General features: G+C 41.0%; 1 protein-coding gene across 1 annotated transcript in view; it reads left to right on the top strand.

Annotated features, from left to right (window-relative positions):
* Nucleotides 1–9,392: 9,392 nt before the first annotated feature.
* The window catches only part of SNX7 (sorting nexin 7), a gene marked incomplete at its 5' end in the record, with an annotated part of 29,996 nt that continues 19,215 nt past the window's right edge, over nucleotides 9,393–20,173 (top strand). Inside the window, 5 exons of the mRNA XM_082484050.1 lie at nucleotides 9,393–9,593; nucleotides 15,441–15,623; nucleotides 17,507–17,617; nucleotides 18,029–18,193; nucleotides 19,145–19,346. Of these exons, the coding sequence (XP_082340176.1) occupies nucleotides 9,393–9,593; nucleotides 15,441–15,623; nucleotides 17,507–17,617; nucleotides 18,029–18,193; nucleotides 19,145–19,346 (862 nt within the window). The remainder of the gene's footprint in view (nucleotides 9,594–15,440; nucleotides 15,624–17,506; nucleotides 17,618–18,028; nucleotides 18,194–19,144; nucleotides 19,347–20,173) is intronic.

The following is a 20,173-nucleotide window of genomic DNA, read 5'->3' as shown; positions in this document are numbered from 1 at the left end:
TGAAGGCAAGAATGGCCTTCTTGTGCTCCAAAACTATGCCCAAAATACTTGTGTTGCCTTATCAGCACAGGGCTTCAGACAGAAACCATACCATTTATTGGGAATTATATTAGATATTTTTGGCAGAGTGGGAACCAAATCAAAGTCTCCCACATCTTCTATTGTTCCTCCTGGCAGCATGAATGGCCTTCTGAAACAGATGCAAAATCACGTGAAGGCACTCCTAAGGTTTTCCAACCTGCTAAACAGCTGAAGTAATTCCCAGCTGATTCAAAACCAGATGAGTTTACCACTAAGACCCTTTCCCCTACACTCAGCTATTGAGTCCGGCTTCAAAAGAGCTTGCTCATCTAAGCGGCAGTCTAAGAGATGTTAGAATGGTTAAACTGGCGTTTCCTCTTGAGCAAACCCAAAGGTGCTCTCAAGAGATAATGTATATGGAAAATGAACCGTTTCCACCAGTTATTCTCAGTTCACTGCTGTTTTCCTCGTGTGTATCACATGAGAACAAGAAAGGTCACCAGTCTAAAATTCTAGCCCGTTTCATTAGTTTCATATACAGTTTAGAAATGTGAACAATTTGGTAGTATAAATCATTAAGTCAATTTAAAGAGGAATTCTTACAGAACATCAAATCAACTACTGCAGCATACATGGCCACAGGCTGAAAAAACACAATCTAACAGATAGTCAATTGCTGTCTTAAGTGATACAGCACAGAAAAAAACGTATTATTCTAATAAGGCTTCAAAAGTTCGGTAAAGCCAAAAATAGCATGCAGCTTTGCTCTGCAGATAAGGAAAGCACAGAAATACACTTAAAGTAGAAGGAACTAAACTCTCTAATTTCCAAACTTCTTCACAGTATGTAGTAGGTTAAGTGTAAATGCTGTACTACACGCCTCTCAAGTTTGCCTATATTCCTTCCATTTTCTGAAGTCTACAGCATCCTTCTAGCAATTGCTTATCAGAAAGATTAATAAGGAAGAGAAATTTCATATATTTAAGCTTTCATCTAATATGACAGGGATTTAATTCCTAGGAGCTGGGGAGGTACACCTACTCTTCCCTGCAGTTTCATCTCGCCTAACAACTTTTCTCTTTCTCTCAGTGGAAAACAAGTGCCAGTGCTGTCTAACAGCTCACTGTAACTCACCCAAATAGAGTATTTCAATGCCACAGTCCATCCACAAACCTCATTTTAAACACACATTCTCTCACAAATCCATTGGGTCAATGTCTGAAGTGCTCTGCTGTCACATCATCCCTAAGTGCAAAATCAGCTGAATAAAACAGGAACCTAATTAACCCCATTGTTTCCCCTCTAAGATACAGACCAATCTGGTCTTTCTCATTTTCTCACAACACAAAAAAACCCACCTACTAATAGTTATTTAATAAGAGAAAACTGCAGGAAGCATATGACTGCATGTGCCGCTTCTGTAAATCACATCTGTTGGCATACTTCCTGCCCCGTCTGATCCAGGGCTCTTGCAGCTGCAGTCTGACCATACTGTCCAAAGTCACTCTGTGTCTTGGATTATGCCTCAGCACAAAGTCTTGAAATTTAACTTGTTGCTTCAGCTATTCTTTTCTAGAATTTGGCAATGGTTTTTCTCAGTAGTTGGAGACAAGTACTTCTCAATTTTGAAGACAAAAAGAGTCTCCAAAATTGTACGCACCAACACATGCTAAGAGGAAATAAAAAGAAAAAAAATTAAATCCTTTCTTGGGTTACAAAATTAATCAAGGGTACTCGTGCCACACCTCTCACATGTTCGCTATATAGCATTCTCACCAGGTATCTCACATACCTTAGCTAATCCTAAGTAAGACGCGCGGTGGTGAGAGAACAGGCGGGAGCTGGTTCATTGCATTTCATTTGTTCTGAGCACAGGGAAACAAATACTCCCCAGCACTTTACTGTCCACTAGGAGCAACTGATATTTTTAAAGCATAAAGATATTTTGGGGGGTTAAATATAAAATAAGGGGATAATAGTAGAATGGCTGTCTAATATACTATCAGTTTCATATGTGTGTATGCTGTCAGGAAAATTTTGAGGTTTCCTCAGAAGCTTTGCCTAAGTAAGGGGTAAAAGATCAAGTCCAAACGTAAAAAAAATATTCTATCAATCTATCTTAGCTCTTTGGGGGTTTAGGCATCTCTTTTAATGGTGTCGAAACTGTTTTGAGCTATTTAGCAACTGTATAGCAAATATTGCAAGGAGAAGAATAATCTTCTGTTGGACCAACTGCCAAGTTTTCACACAAGGGCTTTTCCACATATTAATATTTGATAAAGAAACTATCCTAAAATGTTGTAAACACAGCTGTTTCCATTCTAGCATTGATTTTTTCTATGTCAGGCAAGCTCAGTCCTCACAAAGTACCCTAATATTACTCCTTTGTATTTTTTACTTATTCATAAGCCTGCTTCCTTGACTAATCATATTGTTTGATAACATACATTGTTCTTTTGGTTACTTCTGAGTCTCACCGGCTTCCAGATTTTTAAAACGACCTCCGCTATTAATTGGCAAGCATCATTTGTTTGCAAGGACTTAACGACAGCTCTTCACAAACTCAGAACAGCCTTTGCCTGATTGGTTGCGAAAAAAAATCAGTTACACTCCATGTAAATGGCAAGAAAGGTATCCACAAAGTAAATTCAGAACTTACACCTGAAGACACTGCAGTTACCCTTTCAGGCTGTGTGAATTTCCTTCCAACTCTGGCAGACTGTAATTGTTTACTTAACCTGGATATTGATTGTAGTTAGACTGCTGGCTCGCTTCCTTCAGCTGCAATTCTCATTTTGGCAGTTTCACATACATCACTTAAAATTCCTCTCTGCAGCCACATTGTTCACATTCTTTCCTCTGGGTCATAATCTACTATCCATGACCACACTTTTATTTCTGCATTATGATGTGAGTTGTTTTTTTTTTACACGTTTTCTGATCTCTAGAACAAAAAGGGGCAGTTTTTAGCAAGAATGACCTTGAATCACTGTCCTTTACAATTAGTACTGTACAGAGTTTTATGGAAGAGAAGAGCTCTGTGACATGAGATAAAAGTGAGAGATTCTGCGCCAGTGTAGCTGTAGAATGAATTTTCCATAAGTTTTATGACTGACTATATTCACATCATTTTCTATTAATAAGTATTAAAGTGTTAATTAGGTCTTGTGTAGATCCCAATTTTACGTCAATAGTTCAGATGTGAATTTGAGGACTAAAAAACCTTCCATATAAAAACTTTCTTAATGGTCATCCTGGTAAGTAATAAACTAAGGCAAGAGGCACACAAAGCTTCTGTCTAAAATAAAATAAATCTACTAAAACATCACAAACACAGAGGGTTAATTCAACCACAATGTGCCTCCCAGACTGGTTTAAGTAGGCTCATCTACCTGCCAGCTCCCTTTGGTAAAGTTTTTTAGGGTCACTGAAAGCATGTGTGAAAATAAAAGATTGCTAAATCCTTATAAAGCAATTCTGTAAAGGCTAATAATCCCTGAAACAATGACAAGCCCTCTGCCTAAAAGGTCAAACAACAATCACGGGTTTGCACAGTATTTTCAGAGCCTGTGCAACAGCTGAAATACACGATTCTTCAATTTAAATGGGTTATAAACAGACATCTGTAAATGAATAACGTTCATATCGGTCACTGTCATTTCTTTCCAGTTATTTAACAAACAGGACCACACCTGGTCATTGATAAACAGCTTAACTGAGGTCCAGTATTAATCTGTTTCCTTTTACCTAAAGTTCAGAGTTCCCAAAGCGGGTGTCAGGAAAAATAAAAATAGAAAGAACTCAGATTCATGATGTAATTAATTCAATAAGCCTTTCAAGGTATGTTAAATATTAATATATTTGTTGCATACTTTTGGACTAGGAGATACTCTAATATTTCATGCCATGAAGTAGCGATTGCTAAATATACTAGTCATCAAAACACAAGAACAGCAGCAATTATTTGGAAACATGAAACCACTCCTTCAGCAGAAGAGACAATACTAGATTAGAACAGATGGACTCTATCTGACAACAGTGCCAAGTATTACCAAAAAAAAAAAAATCAGTGCTTTCATATCCAATGAAGCTTGGCAACTGTTTTTAGATATTGTAAAAATTATGAAACCAAATAACGCTTCACCTGGAATATTTTCACATCTAAAATTTGGCAGAGTCACATAACTTAAAAGGATAGAAAGTCTCTAGATATCGATCAGGGCTTTGTACATCTACAATGTCATAAAAATGATCTGCAGCTATAAAAGAGATAACATGATTATGAGTACACTACATTGTAATTTCCTTTGGGCCGTCAGAAAGCAAAGACAGTCTGATAGTCTCAGAAAAAAAATAAGCTTGGAGGATATCCACTGTCCGACAGATAAATCATTTTACAATATTCCAATTAAAGCACCTTCCAAACCTAAACTAGCAACAACAACAAAAATAACAGAAGAGCTTAACAGTTACCTTTCAAGCAAAACACATCGGGAAGCTGAAAAGCTAAGCAGCTCACAGCTTCTCTGGGAGCTTTAATGGTCTGAGTCCTTTGCCAGTTCAGGCAGGCAACACAAATAGTTAACCTTATTGTGAGCCATTATATGGAGCTTACTATAAAGCTTGCTCTAATAAATGGTATGATACGAAGGTCAGCCTGTAATTCACCATCAAAATATCTTCTGGGTGTAAACGTAATGACTTCTGCTTACACAGTATACAACCCTGACAAGAATGCTACTTGACAATGCATTCCAGACCTAGAAAAATGTTCTCATTTGCGTCAAGGTGCCGAATGTCAGCAGATTCACTAATATGCTTATTATTTGCACTGCAGTGGTGGAACAGAGTAAAACACCACGAGCCCTCCGTGCCCCGCTACTGCCTGGCTCGGCAGCCGATGAAATAAAACAAGATTTAATCCTGTCCATATCACTGTGCAGTTGGTGAAACTCGACGAGTCAACATTAAGTATTCAAAGTGGTATTGTGGCCTAAAGGGATCACATGCAGCCTGCACATGAGAGCGGAGGAATAGCTTGGTTCTGCTTCGGTGTTTGTAAATTTAATTTGTTCAAGAAAAAGCAGCTCTGGAAGGGATTACTAGCTAGGATCAACACTCTTACCAAAGAAAAAGGGAAAATGCAAGCAGGAATAATATTGACATTTTTGTAATACAAAATAGCTTTTTGGGCTTAAGTGAATAAATAAAAGTTGGAGGCGATTGCAGCTCAGCCCTGGCATACGCGAACACTCCACTTGGTGTTCCCGAGTAGGAGTGCCCAGGAAGGTTGAGTATTTCATGAAGGTTGTATAGGTATTTAGGAAACACCGTATTTTACAAAATGTAAAGATTTATTTAGCAAAATATTGTCGAGTATTGTCTCAGTGCAACGGTTATTTCTTTAAATAAGTGGAACAATAATATTCATGGCATAACACCGCCTGACATATCAACTCTGAATCATTGCCAAGATCCAATTCCACAGGTTCAGGGAAGGATGTCTGTGGTTAAATGCACTCAGCAAACACAGCGCCTGCCGGCATATGTGTGCACGTGCACACATTGAAATGAAGAATAACCAAGATCTACAACAATGTACTTCTGAAATAACAGTACAGGAGAAACCTGTAAATCCCCTCTGGTAAGTGTAGCTCTGTGTTTACGCTACCTCCAACATCTCTGAATAGTACAGTTATTCAACATTTTATAGTCATCTCTGGTCCTACAGCAGAAAATGAGCAACAAATTCTTGAGTCTGTAAAAAGCTCTTTTAGCCAAATACCACAGGGGGAGAGGTGCTGGCAATCCCACTGGGACTCAGTATGGGAGGGAAGGTGCCCTGAAGGTACATTTACTCTCAATAGAGATTAGGGACAACTCGGGTAGAAGGTCGGGAGTGCAGGTGAAAGTGATGGCAAAACAGTCTCCTATTTTGTTTTAGCAAAAGTCCTTGCGAGGATCAAAACTCCAAATAACTGTTAAATGTAATGCGTCTTTTCCTAGAGCGAAGGACAATGAATACCTTTTCCTCGCAGATTGGTACTTCAAATATAAAGCACAGAAAGATAAGCACCGCCAGCGAGGAATCTAAAAATATGTCTTGTTAAGCTTGATTAATGAGCTAATAAAAAGCTATAATAAGAAAAAATCCAATTAAAGCATCTTGTGAGATTTCTCTCAAACAGAAATAAAGAACCCAAGAGAATGGTAAAACTTTGAAAAATTAGTATGATGCAGATGACAGCCTTAGTATTCAAGCCTACAGTACATCAATTTTATATTTTCTTTGACTGGCTGTCCTTTATTTATCATGTCTGATGTGTGCCGTCTGGAATTCTGATCCTTGATGAGTTTTCTTTTATTTTGTTATTGCCTCACAAGTATAACATCTGAATTTAAATACAGACATACTAAAAACTCAGGCATTATAGGGGTTGTAGGTACTTACTGTATTCAGAAAAGCTGTAGGCCTCTGGCACAATGCGTGGCACTTTGAAACAGTGAAATAAAGGCAACACCAGCGGAAACAAAACTCATCCATCATCTATATAAAATCAGAAAACAAACTACACTTGTCTTATCACTCACGTACAAAGGACAGAGTAGAAAATTTATACATTGACATTCACTTTTCATCGGTATCTGGTACCCGAGTGTCATGGTTTCAGCTGAGATGGAGTTAACTTTCTTATTAGCAGTTGCTACAGTGCTGTTTTGGATTTGGGATGGGGAATAGTGTTGATAGTGCACAGGTGGTTTTGGTCATTGCTAAGCTCTCAAGGCCTTTTCTGCTCCTCACACCGCCTAACCAGCAAGTAGGCTGAGGGTACATGAGAAGTTGGGAGGGGACACTGGTGGGAGAGCTGACCAAAGAACTAGTCCATACCATGCAATGTCACGCTCAGTATATAAAGCTGGGGGAAGGAGAAGGGGGGAGGGGGGCAGGTTGATGTTTGGAGTTATAATGTTTTGCCTTCCCAGGTAACCATTACGCATGATGGAGCCCTGCTTTCCTGCAGACAGCTGAACACCTGTCTGCCCATGGGAAGCAGCAAATTAATTTCTTGGTTTGCTTTGCTTGCATGGGTGGCTTTTGCTCTACCTATTAAACTGTCTTTATTTCAATCCATGAGTTTTTTCTCACTTTTACTCTTCTAATTCTTGCCCCATCCCAACTGGGGGAAATGAGCAACTGGCTGCATGGTCCTGTTGCCAGCTGTGGCTACACCACACCACCAAGGGCAACCAGAGGATACAGGGGCAATAAGAACACTGGAAAGGAGCTGTAAAAGCTACAGAGGTGGGAAGAACTGCAGATTGGCGCTGGATGAGAAGCACCTGCATCACAGGGAAGCCCAGCCTGCACCTTGCAGAGCCTGGAGGTGAGCAGCACCCGGCCAAGGGCTGGTAGCAGCTTGAGAAGGCAGTGCAGCAGAGAAACCCCAGGTTCCTCAGAGGCACAGAGCACAACAAACAGCAGCAGGGCAGGGACAGTCTACACAGGGTCAGAAGGAAGAGAAGCCTGAGGATCTCATACCAGGGCCGGTTGTTACTTTAAAACTACAGAAAGTGCCTATTTTAACTTACTGAAACATACTCTGCCATCAGTATCTGAGTAACCAGGAAAGGTGCATCCCATCTCCCTCTGGTGGCTGGTCCACAGAAGAGAGCAATCGACTAGGGCAAACGCTTGTCTGTTAGCCAAAATGTGTGCGATCACTTCTGTGTAAAGGTCCACCACCCCCCAACTCACAGTTCCCTCTGAGTTTTAGGTTGTGGTTTTGCTTGGTTTGTTGTTTGGTTTTTTTTGTTTTTTTGTTTTTTTTTTTTTTTAATCAAGCATGAAAATGTCTTAGTATACATTCCCTAATTACACAGGCATATTCTTTTTCTCTTTGCACAGTTCAGTGAATATTTAGTGTTTATTTTTATCTCTTTCTTTCAAGTTGTGGCTCAAGACTTCACTGAAAAGCATGAAATACCAAATGAATTTCCTCATCAACTGCCAGGAGCGTTTCACAGATGAACGCTTTTCAAAATACTTTCATTTGATTACGGGGTTTGCCTTTTCTAATTTGACAGCAAGGGAATCAAGGTACGCAACGATTATGTTGTATCTGTCTCGAGTACCCGCCCAGGACTCTTGAAGCCTACGTTAACAACAAAGTTCCCATTGACTTCAGATGGAGCCTGTAAAGTCGAGCCTTGTCCTACACTGTGCAAACGTGGGCCGTGGTGAGATGCCCAGCACCGCAGAGGAGCTCCTGTGGTGGGCACAGAAGCTACAACAGAAGGTAGCGCTGAACCCCACCACAGGTCAGACCAGCCTTGCCCTCCCTCACCCTGCCTGCTCGACCACCGCGCGTCCCCCACTCCTGCAACCACCAGCACTGCTCACTACTTCCTACTCAACACTGGCGCCTTCAAAACCCCTCAGTTCTCGCGTTTTCACTCTCTGCAGCTTTACTATTTTTTACATGTTTGGCTTTCCCCCTTCCCTGCTCCTTCTCAGATGTAATGCGGTGTCAATCTGCCCTCACAAGCCACTCTCTGGCCTCAGAGCAATCTCTGTCCTCGCCACCAGAAAGCACAGCAGACCGACTCCTCGACGCAGGAGAGAGCCAGCCTGCGGCTACAGCCTCCGGCTACGGCCGACAGCACGGCGGCGAGTGGCGAGCAGCTGAGGCCTGTTCCCCGCCGGCTGCCCCGGTGGCGGGGACGCGGGGTGTCCGAGGGTCAGCCTGGGGGACGCCCGTCCCTGCCGGGGGCCCTGGGGGCTGCCGAGGACAACAGCAGCGGGGCCGTCCGGCTCCGTTCCCCTCTCCAACACGCTCTTTCCCGTCTCGGGGACCAGCAGCAGCCACGTCCCCCGAGCCCGCCCCCGCGGGTGGCTAACCAAGGGCGGCTAATCCCAGCCCGCCCAGTCCCTCCGCGGCCCTGCAGGCGGCCAAAGCGGGGAGCTGGCGACACGCGAAACACGCTCGACACCCCCACGCCTCCACGAAACCACCCGTGGGCGTTGTGAGCGGCGGCGGCAGCCGCCGCCGCCGCCGCCTCCTCCCCCTTCCCAGCCAGCCTCCGCAGAGACGCCGCGGCCTCAGCCGCAGTCCTGCTGCCCTCCAAGACTCCACTTCCCGCTTCCTCCTCGCCCGGCAGGGCGGACCTCCCTTCGTTACCGCCGCCGCCGCTTCCACCCCTGCGCACTGGGCGCGCCCCCCGGGGCGGGGCGGGCCGGGCCGGGCCGGGCCGGGCCGGGGCTGGGGGCGGGCCGCGGGCCGCGGGCCGCGGGCGGGGGAGCGGCGGGCGGCCAATTGCGGCCCCCCGGGGAGCGGCGTTGGCGGGGCCGCTGCCTGCGCTCGCAGGGAAGGATGGAGGCAGAGGGCCGGGTACCGGGGTCGCCGCTCACCCCGCCTTTCCCTGGCGGCGGGGGAGACGCCGGGGCCGAGGCCGAGGCCGACTCCCCCGCCGGTGCCCCCGGCGCGGCTCGGGGGCCGCTGCTCGCCGCCGCCGCCGCCGCCGAGGTGCTGGCGTTGGACGATGAGGAAGACGACCTGGAGGTGTTCAGCAAGGTACGGCAGCGCCCTCCCGGGCCGCGCCGGGGGCGGGCGGGCTGCTGGTCGCTCCCTCGCTGGCCGGCACTTTGCCCTGCCGTGTGCCGGGGGGAGCCGGGGCGGCGCGGAGGGACAGGACGGGGCGGGCCCGGGCGGCAGCGGCGATCGCGGCCTCTGCCCGCCTGCCCCGGGCTTGGCCGGGCAGCGTCCGCTCCATGCGCCCGGACAGCGCAGCGCCGGGGCAGGGCAGCCGCCGCCGTGGGCCGCTGCCCCAGGAGAAGTCAGCCGGGGCTCCGGGGGCCACCGAGCGCTGCCCCGCTCAGCGGAGCCCCGGGTGCTTCTCCGCGGGCACCAACAGCGGGGTTTGCTGCTCCGGACCGGCTGTGCCAGTCGTAACTGCTGTTACCTGAAATTCGGAAAGTAGTCTGGACTCGCTGTGACCATATCATCGCTTACATTCGTCATATATGTATCTGTAAATTAAGTAATCGGTGGTGTTTAGTAACTGCAGTTGTATTTGACTATAAGTATTTCCAAGATTCAGTTTGGGTTTTCTTTTATAAGGTGAGGGGAAATCTAGCACCTTCACATAGGAGGTTTGAGAAGCTAACATCTGTATTTTGGTGAAGGGAATGAAAGGAATGTAACTGACAATATATTAGAGTCCACGTTCTGAAAGCACACAGAGTTAGCTACGTACCTGGGCGCCAGTCTCGCCAATATTGCTGATTGTAATTAAACCAATGAAGGGCGGTATGGTTACCACGTGTATTGTTTCTCACTTTGTGCTGATTTGGTTAAGCCGAGATTTACCTCTTCAGCCATTAAAGGAGAGAGCATGTCATGGATCTATTTGCCTTACCAAGGCAGCATCTAAAATATCACATAAGGACATACAGATAGCTCAGGTGGAAAAGATATATATATAGGGGGCTAAGGCCCTCCTCACCTTCTGAGACTCCTGAACTGCTGCGTGACAGGATGTGTGACACCAGAGAGAAATAGCAGATAGGTTTCCTATTTGAAAATGTGACACCAAATGTATTTTCAGTAGGACTGATTGTCATATGAATTTAATGTCTATTTTTTATATTTCTGTAAATGAGACATTTTTTTGGTATGCAGGAACAAAAACATTGGAATAAGAACTTTGTTGTTAGGAGCTATGTATTTAAACATTGACTGTAGTACAGTTTTTGAAATTCATGGATTTTAAGGCCAGAAGGGACTATTAGGTGATTTAATGGTCTGTAACATGCAAGAGGTCAGGCTAAATTTCAGCAAGTTATGTGTGTTTTTCTGAAGCATAACTAGGTAAATCATATTTTCAAATCAATCTAGCTAGCTAAATCATATTTTCTAGAAAAGCACTGGTCTTGATTTGACATAAAGAGGTGAATGATTCACTGAACTTGCAAGCAAAAGCAGTGCTAAAATATGATCTTACTTGTTTGTTTCTTACTTTGAATCCTTTTGCTTTTAGTAGGTAAGCTCAGGCAGTTCTGCATGCAGGTATCTCACTGTCAATACAGTGTATCAACAGTTAATGCTGCTTGCTTGTCAAAAGTGATGCTCCTTGGGAATTAAAAATAAAAGCAAGTGTAGTTGATACGAGTTACTGCTGCTATATGGCAAATATCTATATCTTTAAATTTCTGCTACCTGTATTCATGCCAAATATTTTTTGCTTATATTAAATCTTACCTACTATTAATGCATGCCACACGAGAACTTATTCCTGCAAAAAAAGAAAATCTGTCATACTATGTGAAAATACAGCGTTCTTTCTAAAGCTTGGACACCTGCATTTAGTGGTTATATGTAGACCAGAAATTCATGGTTTGCTTTCAGGTGTGATTTGAAGGGTGATCTTTTGAGCTGATGAAAATCTATGGGGTCGATTGGGGATTACACCCCATTTGTTCATGTTCTGTATATTCAAAGGAAACTGACAGGCTAAATGTAGCTTCAGACTAAATTTTGTAAAACAAATTTTTCCATAACATACTGTTCCAGGACCACCTTGTTTTAAATTGTGTCTTAATGGGGCTTCTCACACCACTGTCTTTAAGGTAGTGGTGTAGCATTTGCAGGCCAAGTGGGACAGCCGTGGCAGTGCAGTGTTTGGTGCCTGACACTGGCATTGACTTCATTTTTCTCAGTTTAGTCAATGAAATGTACCAGCTACCAAAATGGTGAAAAATGAGATTCTTAAAAATTGTCAACCTCAATACCCTAAGTTATTACTCAAGATGTAGACACGGGGCTTTTATTTTATGAAAATTCATAGACATTCAACCTGATGGTGTCATAAACCATTGGCCCGGTATCCTGTGACATATCTCAAGTATTACATACTAGCATCTTCTTCGGCGACTCTGATAAAGCATTTCATAATGTGATGTGCATTTCACTTTATCCTAGTTTCCGTTACCATGGAAAAAGTTCCGAGGTCTTTTTAGCAGAGACAGCTTCTGGGGTCTGCGTTATGAGTCACATAAAGACAATGTTTTTAACCTGCTTTCTCCCTTTAGTTTCAAAGTATAGAGTACCACATGTATCACAATACCCATTCAGTTAATCTTTGCCTTCCTTGTTAACTGGTACGGTGACCGAGCATTGACAAAGCTGTCAGCACTTCAGTTAATGCTTAAAACCTTTAGCAGCTCTTCTTTCAAACTCTACTTTACAGTGTTTGTCTCCATTTCATAATTACAGAACACTTAATTAATGGTATTTCTGGAAAAGAAATACAAGCCACTTCAGAATTGCATAGAGGCTAATTTTTCTTCCAAAACAAGTTGATCAAGGATTTGAGACTGATTTATAAGTTAATTTTTTGGCCAAGGAACTATTCTGTCTTCGTGAACCTCTTTGCTTCTTTGAAAAATGCTCCAAAAACTAAGCTATTCTCTTGTAAGACAAACTCTGTCACTACGTCCTCTATCTCCAGACCTGCTTTGAATGCCTGGCCTCACAAGATTGCAAGCTCTGGATCCTTGCTGGGAGGGAGGAACGAATGGATGGACGAGGCATGGAGGCAACCCTGGGTCAAGGATCTATGCTCTGGGGAGGAGTGGTGTTTAGGCAAAGCCCGGGGCTTAGCATCTTCTACCAAGAGCTGCAGGCTCAGCTGTGTGCTCAGCCTACTTTGAGGCTGCTCCTGCTGTACGAGTGTTTTCCTTCCCTTATTTATTTTGGAGTCTTCCTGACCCGTTGCAGCCAAATGTGAGAGTGAGATAGGGTTACTGCAAGTATTAGAGACTCAGAACAAGGCACTCATGCTCCCAGGAGCTCGCTGATTTTTTGTCTGTTTGGTCTTCTGGCTAGTAACTCAAAATATGTGAACCTATTTGCTGATCGGCACACACAGCTCTGCCAGCTGCTGTCAGTAGTGAAAAGGCTTGGAAGGGAGAGGGGGTACGGCACATAGGTGGGGCTGGGGGAGGTGTGGGAAAGGGCATCGTTATGTGGGACAGGACTTTGATTATCTTTGCATGGATGAAGAGGAAGAAAGTTTGTTTTAAATTTGTTTTTAAATTTGTTAAAAATTATACATCCCAAGAGCTAGAAGAATTGTATGTTTTTCCTATGCCACAAAACTCCTTCTGCCCTCATCTGTGTGCACACAAAAACATAGCCCCAACCACAAAATTACAACTGTATAGAAAACAGAAAATTACCATCTTTTTTTACCATGTTTCTGTGATGACATTAGACTTATGTCACACGAACTTCAAGAACTGCTGGAAGTAAACCTGAATTATCATGAGGATAAAGAAAGGGAAACAGATGCTTTTTAAAAACTCGCATGTATTCATTCATGTGCAGATGAACACTAGAGCTGTATTACAGCAGAACTGAAGACTTGCTAATTCTATGAATTTTTATTGCCCATGTTTTGTTTCACAAAATACACATTCATAAGCCCTTCCATATAAAAATACACCTTCAGAAACCTGCCTGTATAGAGCAATTTTTAGTAGCAACCTAGAAGGAGAAACGAAACATTAAGGTAGTAATGACCCATGGAAAATGAGAAAATATGAAACACATTTGCCTTGATCCAGTTTAGGCCTTGCAAGGTCATTATTCCTCAAGTTATATTGCCATTCAAGTCCCTTACATGCTCACATTTCCCTGGAAATTTCCCGTTGTCTCAGCACTTTGAATCACATGGGCTGCTCTGAACTAGTGGTCCTCATTCTTCATGTAGAGCATGGCCAGCTAGTGCTAGCAGGCAGTGAAAACAGCTTCTCTATTTATCCTCCAGCACTCAGGACAGTGCTGGCTGGATACCAGTATAGAAATTATGCATAGCAACATGCTGAGTAAAATTAAAATGACTTACTGGTGTACAAGTAAGCCGATATATATTATTTAAAGCATTGCCTTTAGTCTTCCGTCCTGCTTTTGTCTCCCTGTTCAAAGAACTGTACCTAAGTGATGGGAGGAGAACTTGTACATCAGTGCTTTCCAAGCATAATTCTTAATATAAATTTCTACTCCATATTTGTGGAAGTACATTGATAAATCCAAAGGAGAGGGATGGCAGTAGGCAATGAGGTTTCAGGCAGCAAAATATCAAGAGAGGGGAACGTGTTCTAGAGAAAGGTTTGATCCAGTTGAATTCAAAGGAAAAAAAGCAGCTCTCACCAAGCTGAGCAGCACTGCGGTGGTGTGCTCTTCACTCCCACGAGATCAGCCTTGGTATGACGCCGTGTCTAGTTTCTGTGGAATCCCACATTTCCACTTCTGCCATTTGAGCAGTTATCTGTTTAGGAACATCCCTTTTCTCCTTACTCCATAGATAGTGAGGCACCAGAAAGGGCAACTCGTGGCAGTTAATGTAGCCTACACTTGTAGAAAACTTCTAGAAAACAAATTATTTTTAAAGTTTGTTATAAAAAGACTTCATTTTAATGGCCCAATTTTATTATTTTCAGTGATTTATTCATTTATTATGTTCTTTTATGGCGTTAGTGAATTTAATTTATTTTTCTAGTCACTGTATCCTTCAAGATTTTAGATTAGTAGATCTCATCCAGACTTGCATCTCGGAGAGAAAATGGGACTTTTGTCTGTTCCTGATTTCCACTCAATATCTCAGCATTTGAGTGATCACCATTGAATACACTGAGCAGAAGCAGCTCCTATGGGAGCATATTCTTAGAGAACTTGTGGTGGAAGTGGTTGACACTATCAGAAAGTGGTTTCCCACTTCAGCAAAACAGTGGTTTGACTCTTTTTAGAAAATAAGCAACAAATTTGTACTGCATCCTTACTTACTGTTTTTAAAAAGATTAAATTTATGTCTCTGTAAAAGTTTTCCTTTTCAAACTTTATTTTAAAATTGCAAACTGAAATATCCAATTCCAATAAAAATTCTTATTTGGATTTTGTCATGTTTTCTTTTAAAATCATCACTTTTTATCCACCCTGTTCAGGTTATTAGAGATAATTCAAACTTCCTAAGTCCTGAGTAACTGGCTTCTAACAATTTTAATAAAGCTGGTAAGTATCCTACACAAATACTGGGTGCTTGGATTCATAACTAATTTTAGCATTCATAGGCAAGTTCTCTTTCTAGCTATGCATAACATTCTTGTCAAATGGTAGCATTTTGCTCTTTCATCAGTTTTAGAATAAATCTCATTCTTATTTCTTACATCCTCACTGAAGCAAATACTGAAAAGGATAATAGATTTGCCATGTACTATATAATTCTTTCATCTGCTCTGTTTTATTTGTTTTACCAGACCATTCAAAAGCTCGTCATTTTAGCTTCGGAGACATATGTGTTTGCATGTGTGTGTTTGTATATACAGATGTATTGATACGGATGCTCTCATGTCTTATCTGTAGGATACATCACTGGGTGAGGTAAACTCATTCAGTCCTTCAATGCCAATATCCCCCTCATCAATGATAAACCAGTATAAATTTGAAGATGAACCAGAATTAAGAGATCTCTTCATTACAGTCGATGATCCTGAAAGCCACATTACAGCCATTGAAACATTTATTACATACAGAGTAGTCACAAAGGTAAGCATCTACTCATGGGTATAATGGCTTACATTGATAACAGCAGTAGCATTTTTCCTTTTCTTGCACACCATTCTCTGGAATATTACTAAATTTAAATTATACTCTGATTTTGCCATGAGTTGTAGGCTGCTAAAACTGTATGATATGTAGATTCTGAAAAAAAAAAAAATATCAGTGTAAGTCTACACACATAGGTGCTTAGGTTTTTATGCTGAGAAAATAGCTAATAATTCTTCAACAGCCAAATCAATTTTATATAACATTTTCTATTGTGATCTTCAGCAGGAATATGAAACAGCAGAAAGACTGATTCAGTTCAAAGACACTATATTAGCCCAAGTATTTATGACTTTTGGATCACTTTCAGGCTAGCAGTCTTTTGTCTTACATAAATGTTACCTGCTACAAAGTCTTTCAATTCCATTCTTTTGTAATTACAGTGTCCACTATCTCATGGACATTTGTTTCCCGTTTACAGTTGTGTATGATTTCTGGGGAAACTGCCACAATTCTCCAATGAAAAAGTAGTATTGGGAAACAACTAAGTGTATTTTTAGCTGTCCAGAATACCAATTATTTACTGGAAATAAGGAAGAAGGTCAGCCTTGTGAGACTAGCCAGCTCTTCTGGGGTTTCCAGCAAATATTCTGCAGGCTGCATTTTGAGAATTGCACTGTTAATGTGTTTTACTTTGAGTTCTTTTTAAAAGATTCATTTTAAATCAAATTTTCAAATGGGAATTATTCATCCTTAAATAACAGGAGATATCAATTCCTCATAAAATATTTAAAGAGTAGGAAGAGAGCTATCTTCGTTAGGTTGCTAGCAATAATTTTCACTTTATGCATGTTTTTGTAGATGAGAGAACATTTTTTCTTCAGGCAAGTATGGAAGGGCTGTAAGGTGGATTGCTTTTGCTTTTTTATCTATTCTATCCTTTCTTATCGTATTTAATTTGAAGTGCTGGCTGTTGGTGATAAAGTAATAGCATTCCTCCCACATACCTTGAAAAATTTTTATTCAACCCTCAAAAATGTTTAGATTACATAAGCGCATTTTGAGGTTTTTAGAATTTACTTGCATCCCATTATAAATCTCTGTGCAACAATGAATGCTAAACAGCACACATTACTTTGATGAAAACACAGGCTTTTTGTGGCTTGATTCTAGAAGATAGAGCAGTGATAAAATAAATCTCATGGTCTGACAATTTTGCAATGCTGTAATAAGCATTTTTTCTAAGCATTAAAGGTTTCTTGGCAAGTTCTAACAAAGGGCTACAAAACTGGAATTGATGATGGAACGCAGAATCCATTAAGCAGTGCAGGAAGTGTTACTGCTGTGATATACTGAAGTTTTTGTGTTTTGAATGTGGGGATGGTTGACTAGTGTCAGCAGGTCCCAAGGACGGATGTCAGCTATTTGGTTGTTTTTTTTTCAGAATGCTAAAAAATGGACTTTACTCACTCAGATTACTGATCACTTTAAAAAGAAGTACTCTAAAAGTAATGACTACAACCGTGATCACTAAAAGGAAAACGCCACACTAAAACAGTTATTGAAATCTTTTGGAAACATTGTGGTAGGCTAATTAGTGTAAATCACTCTGTGTGCAGTTTGGTGCTTGCTTTTCATTTGTTTGTTTTTTTCGTTTGTTTGGTTTGTTGGAGTTTTTTTTTTACAATAGAACTTCAATTTCATACTATAATGGGATGTGGTTGATCATTGCACTTTAAGAAACAGCAAGCAAATAACACGGCCAAACTAGAATCATGTATGCAGTCCCCTCAATACTCAGTTTTCTCCAGCATCTAAAATTATTTTGTTCTTTTTTTCTGGTATTCTAATCTGGGCCTGTTTTTTCTGCTTCTGTTTTTCAGACATCTCGTGGTGAATTTGACTCCAGTGAATATGAAGTTCGAAGACGATATCAGGATTTCCTTTGGTTGAAGAGCAAACTTGAAGAAGCACATCCAACACTGATTATTCCTGTTCGTTTGCTAAAACTTATTATTTGTTTATAAGATGGCCCCAATTTTATTACAGAGATGCTTGAGATCTTTCTTTAGTTTCTGAAATCTCACAAACATTAAACCAACCTAGTTTCATTAGCTTGATACATATGTGATAATTAGAAATCCCATAAAGATATTTCTTACACTTGGAATTGTGCCATTTGCAGTAGTTTATGTCCTTCTTTCTTAGTTGTACTTGTATTCTTCTGCACTGTGTGCTACAAGAACCATGTTATACCACTGCTGAGTGTCATAACTTTATAACAATTTGGTTTTTGCATGGTGGGTTCTACAAGGTATACCTACGTTTTTTTGTAAGTAGAAGAACTCTTATAATACCCTTAATATTATGCCAACTACACAATATATTTTTTCTTTTTTCCTTAGCCATTGCCTGAAAAATTCATAATGAAAGGAATGGTGGAACGGTTTAATGATGAATTCATTGAGACTCGAAGAAAAGCTTTACATAAATTTTTGAATCGCATTGCTGATCATCCAACTTTAACTTTTAATGAAGACTTCAAAATTTTTCTTACTGCGCAGGCCTGGGTAAAATGACTTTATTTTTATTTACAGTTATGTGAAATCATGTCTTGTGTTAGTAGAGTATATCAGGAGTCTCCCTCATTCAGTATTCAACAGTGTCCTCCCACGGCTTGTTATGGAAGCGTCAGAAGAAGGCAGAGGATTTATTGAATATTTGTTCCCCGAGATAACCTTTTCTTGCGGGCTTTTGATAATCATGTGTGTGGCCATACATATTGCTGTACCTTCCAAAGCAGTTTTTGTTTCTGCATTTTGGATTTTTGTGGCAAATTCACAGTATTTAACCCTGCATGCCTTTTGGTATACATATAAGCTTCCAAGATTAGATGAAAAGTAGTATTTTAAATTAAATATTGTTTTGGCATGGCACTGTCTTTTCCACCTGCTTTTTTTTACAGTCATACTAGTCTCATAAAAGAAAAATACAGACTTTGAATTTCCTGTTGTATTTTTGCAAGATGAGTCCAGTTGAAAATTGGAGTTTTGTACTCAGAAAAGCCTGCCTCTGAACTTCAGCAAAGGTTATTCTAGCAACATATAAAAAGAGTTTTGAAAAACCCCAATGGATTACTTCTTCCAGTGGGAACATTGTTTGCTTTTCTCAATGACTTATTTCTGCAATCATTGCCTCTGCTTTCCTGTTCAAAAGGCTAAATTGCAAACTAACTCACTCGCTCTAAGGAATAAAAGGGTAAAGGTTCTCTGCCATCTTTAATTACTCTTGTGAGAACGTGATACATGACACACTTGTGTTTGCCCAGAAAGGCTTAGCTAAATAAATGCACATGACAGGTACAGTTCTGACACCGGTCTAATAATTTTAAAGTAAGATTTATACACTAAAAATACATACAGAGACTTATTTATATAGTTTTCTTAAAAAAAAAAAAAAGAGAATTTTCAGAGAATTAAAAAAAAGTACATGGAATTAAACATGGCTTGTTCTGTCTATAGGAACTCTCCTCACACAAGAAGCAGGGACCCGGTTTGCTGAGCAGGATGGGACAGACCGTCAGAGCTGTAGCATCCTCAGTAAGAGGAGGAGTTAAAAATCGTCCTGAAATGTTTACAGAAATGAACGATTACATGGAAACATTTAGTCAGAAAATAAACGTACTAGACAAAATAGCTCATAGAATTTACAAGGAAGAAAGGGGTAAGTAGAAAACAAGTATCAGATGTATTGATTTTAGAAATTAATATATTGGAAAAGTAACTTAGCTTTCATTGTGCCAGGCAAAATACTCTTTGAAGCAAGCACAAGAAAAGGGAGATTTGTTTTTATACTGTGTTTTTCATAACGGTCATTGTTTTGGCAGGCCTTCAAGTTAGTTTGAATAACTTGTTAATACGAAGAGTCTGAACATGTCATTGAACTACTTGATAAGGAACTTAAGAAAATGTAGCAAGTGTGGCTATCTTATTACTTGTGCTTTTTGGAAAGCTGCATGACCTTTTGCTTTGTACTTTCAGTGGAATGTAAATAGTCACGGCTTTCTGTGCTGTCTGATACTGGCATAATGTTGTCTAGGTTCCAGATCTCTTTTTTGGTTTCATTCTGCACCTTTCTTCTGTGTTAACCATGCAGATTTTATATTTTTTAATGGCTTTACTGTTGGCCATAATTTCTGTCATAGGAAACTGTGCCTGTTAGAATTTTCTTAAGAAGGATGACTTAATCTCAATTTTTTCCTTAAGTAACAGCCGTTTGAACACCTACTTGGAACACAAAATTACTGACTTTCTGAGATTGCCCTGATCTCGGACTATGCCTGTTCAGTAGAATTTCCACTGGTCAGCAATTGAGGGATTTTATTGTCCATATAATATAATTTGAAGAGCTGCACTTTGTTCTTTAATAATTGAGCCTTTATGCTTTATTGTGCAGTACCAGATCTCAGCGTGTTCTCACTAAATTGGAGGGGTCTTATAAAAGGAAAATACACATTGGTGAAAAGAGTTTCTTTTGATATCGTTCATTTC

This window comes from Vanellus vanellus (genome assembly GCF_965231255.1).
Source record: "Vanellus vanellus genome assembly, chromosome: 5".
Classification (NCBI taxonomy): domain Eukaryota; kingdom Metazoa; phylum Chordata; class Aves; order Charadriiformes; family Charadriidae; genus Vanellus; species Vanellus vanellus.
The sequence above is the reverse complement of the archived record's forward strand: the minus strand, read 5'-3'. Positions and strand labels throughout refer to the sequence as shown.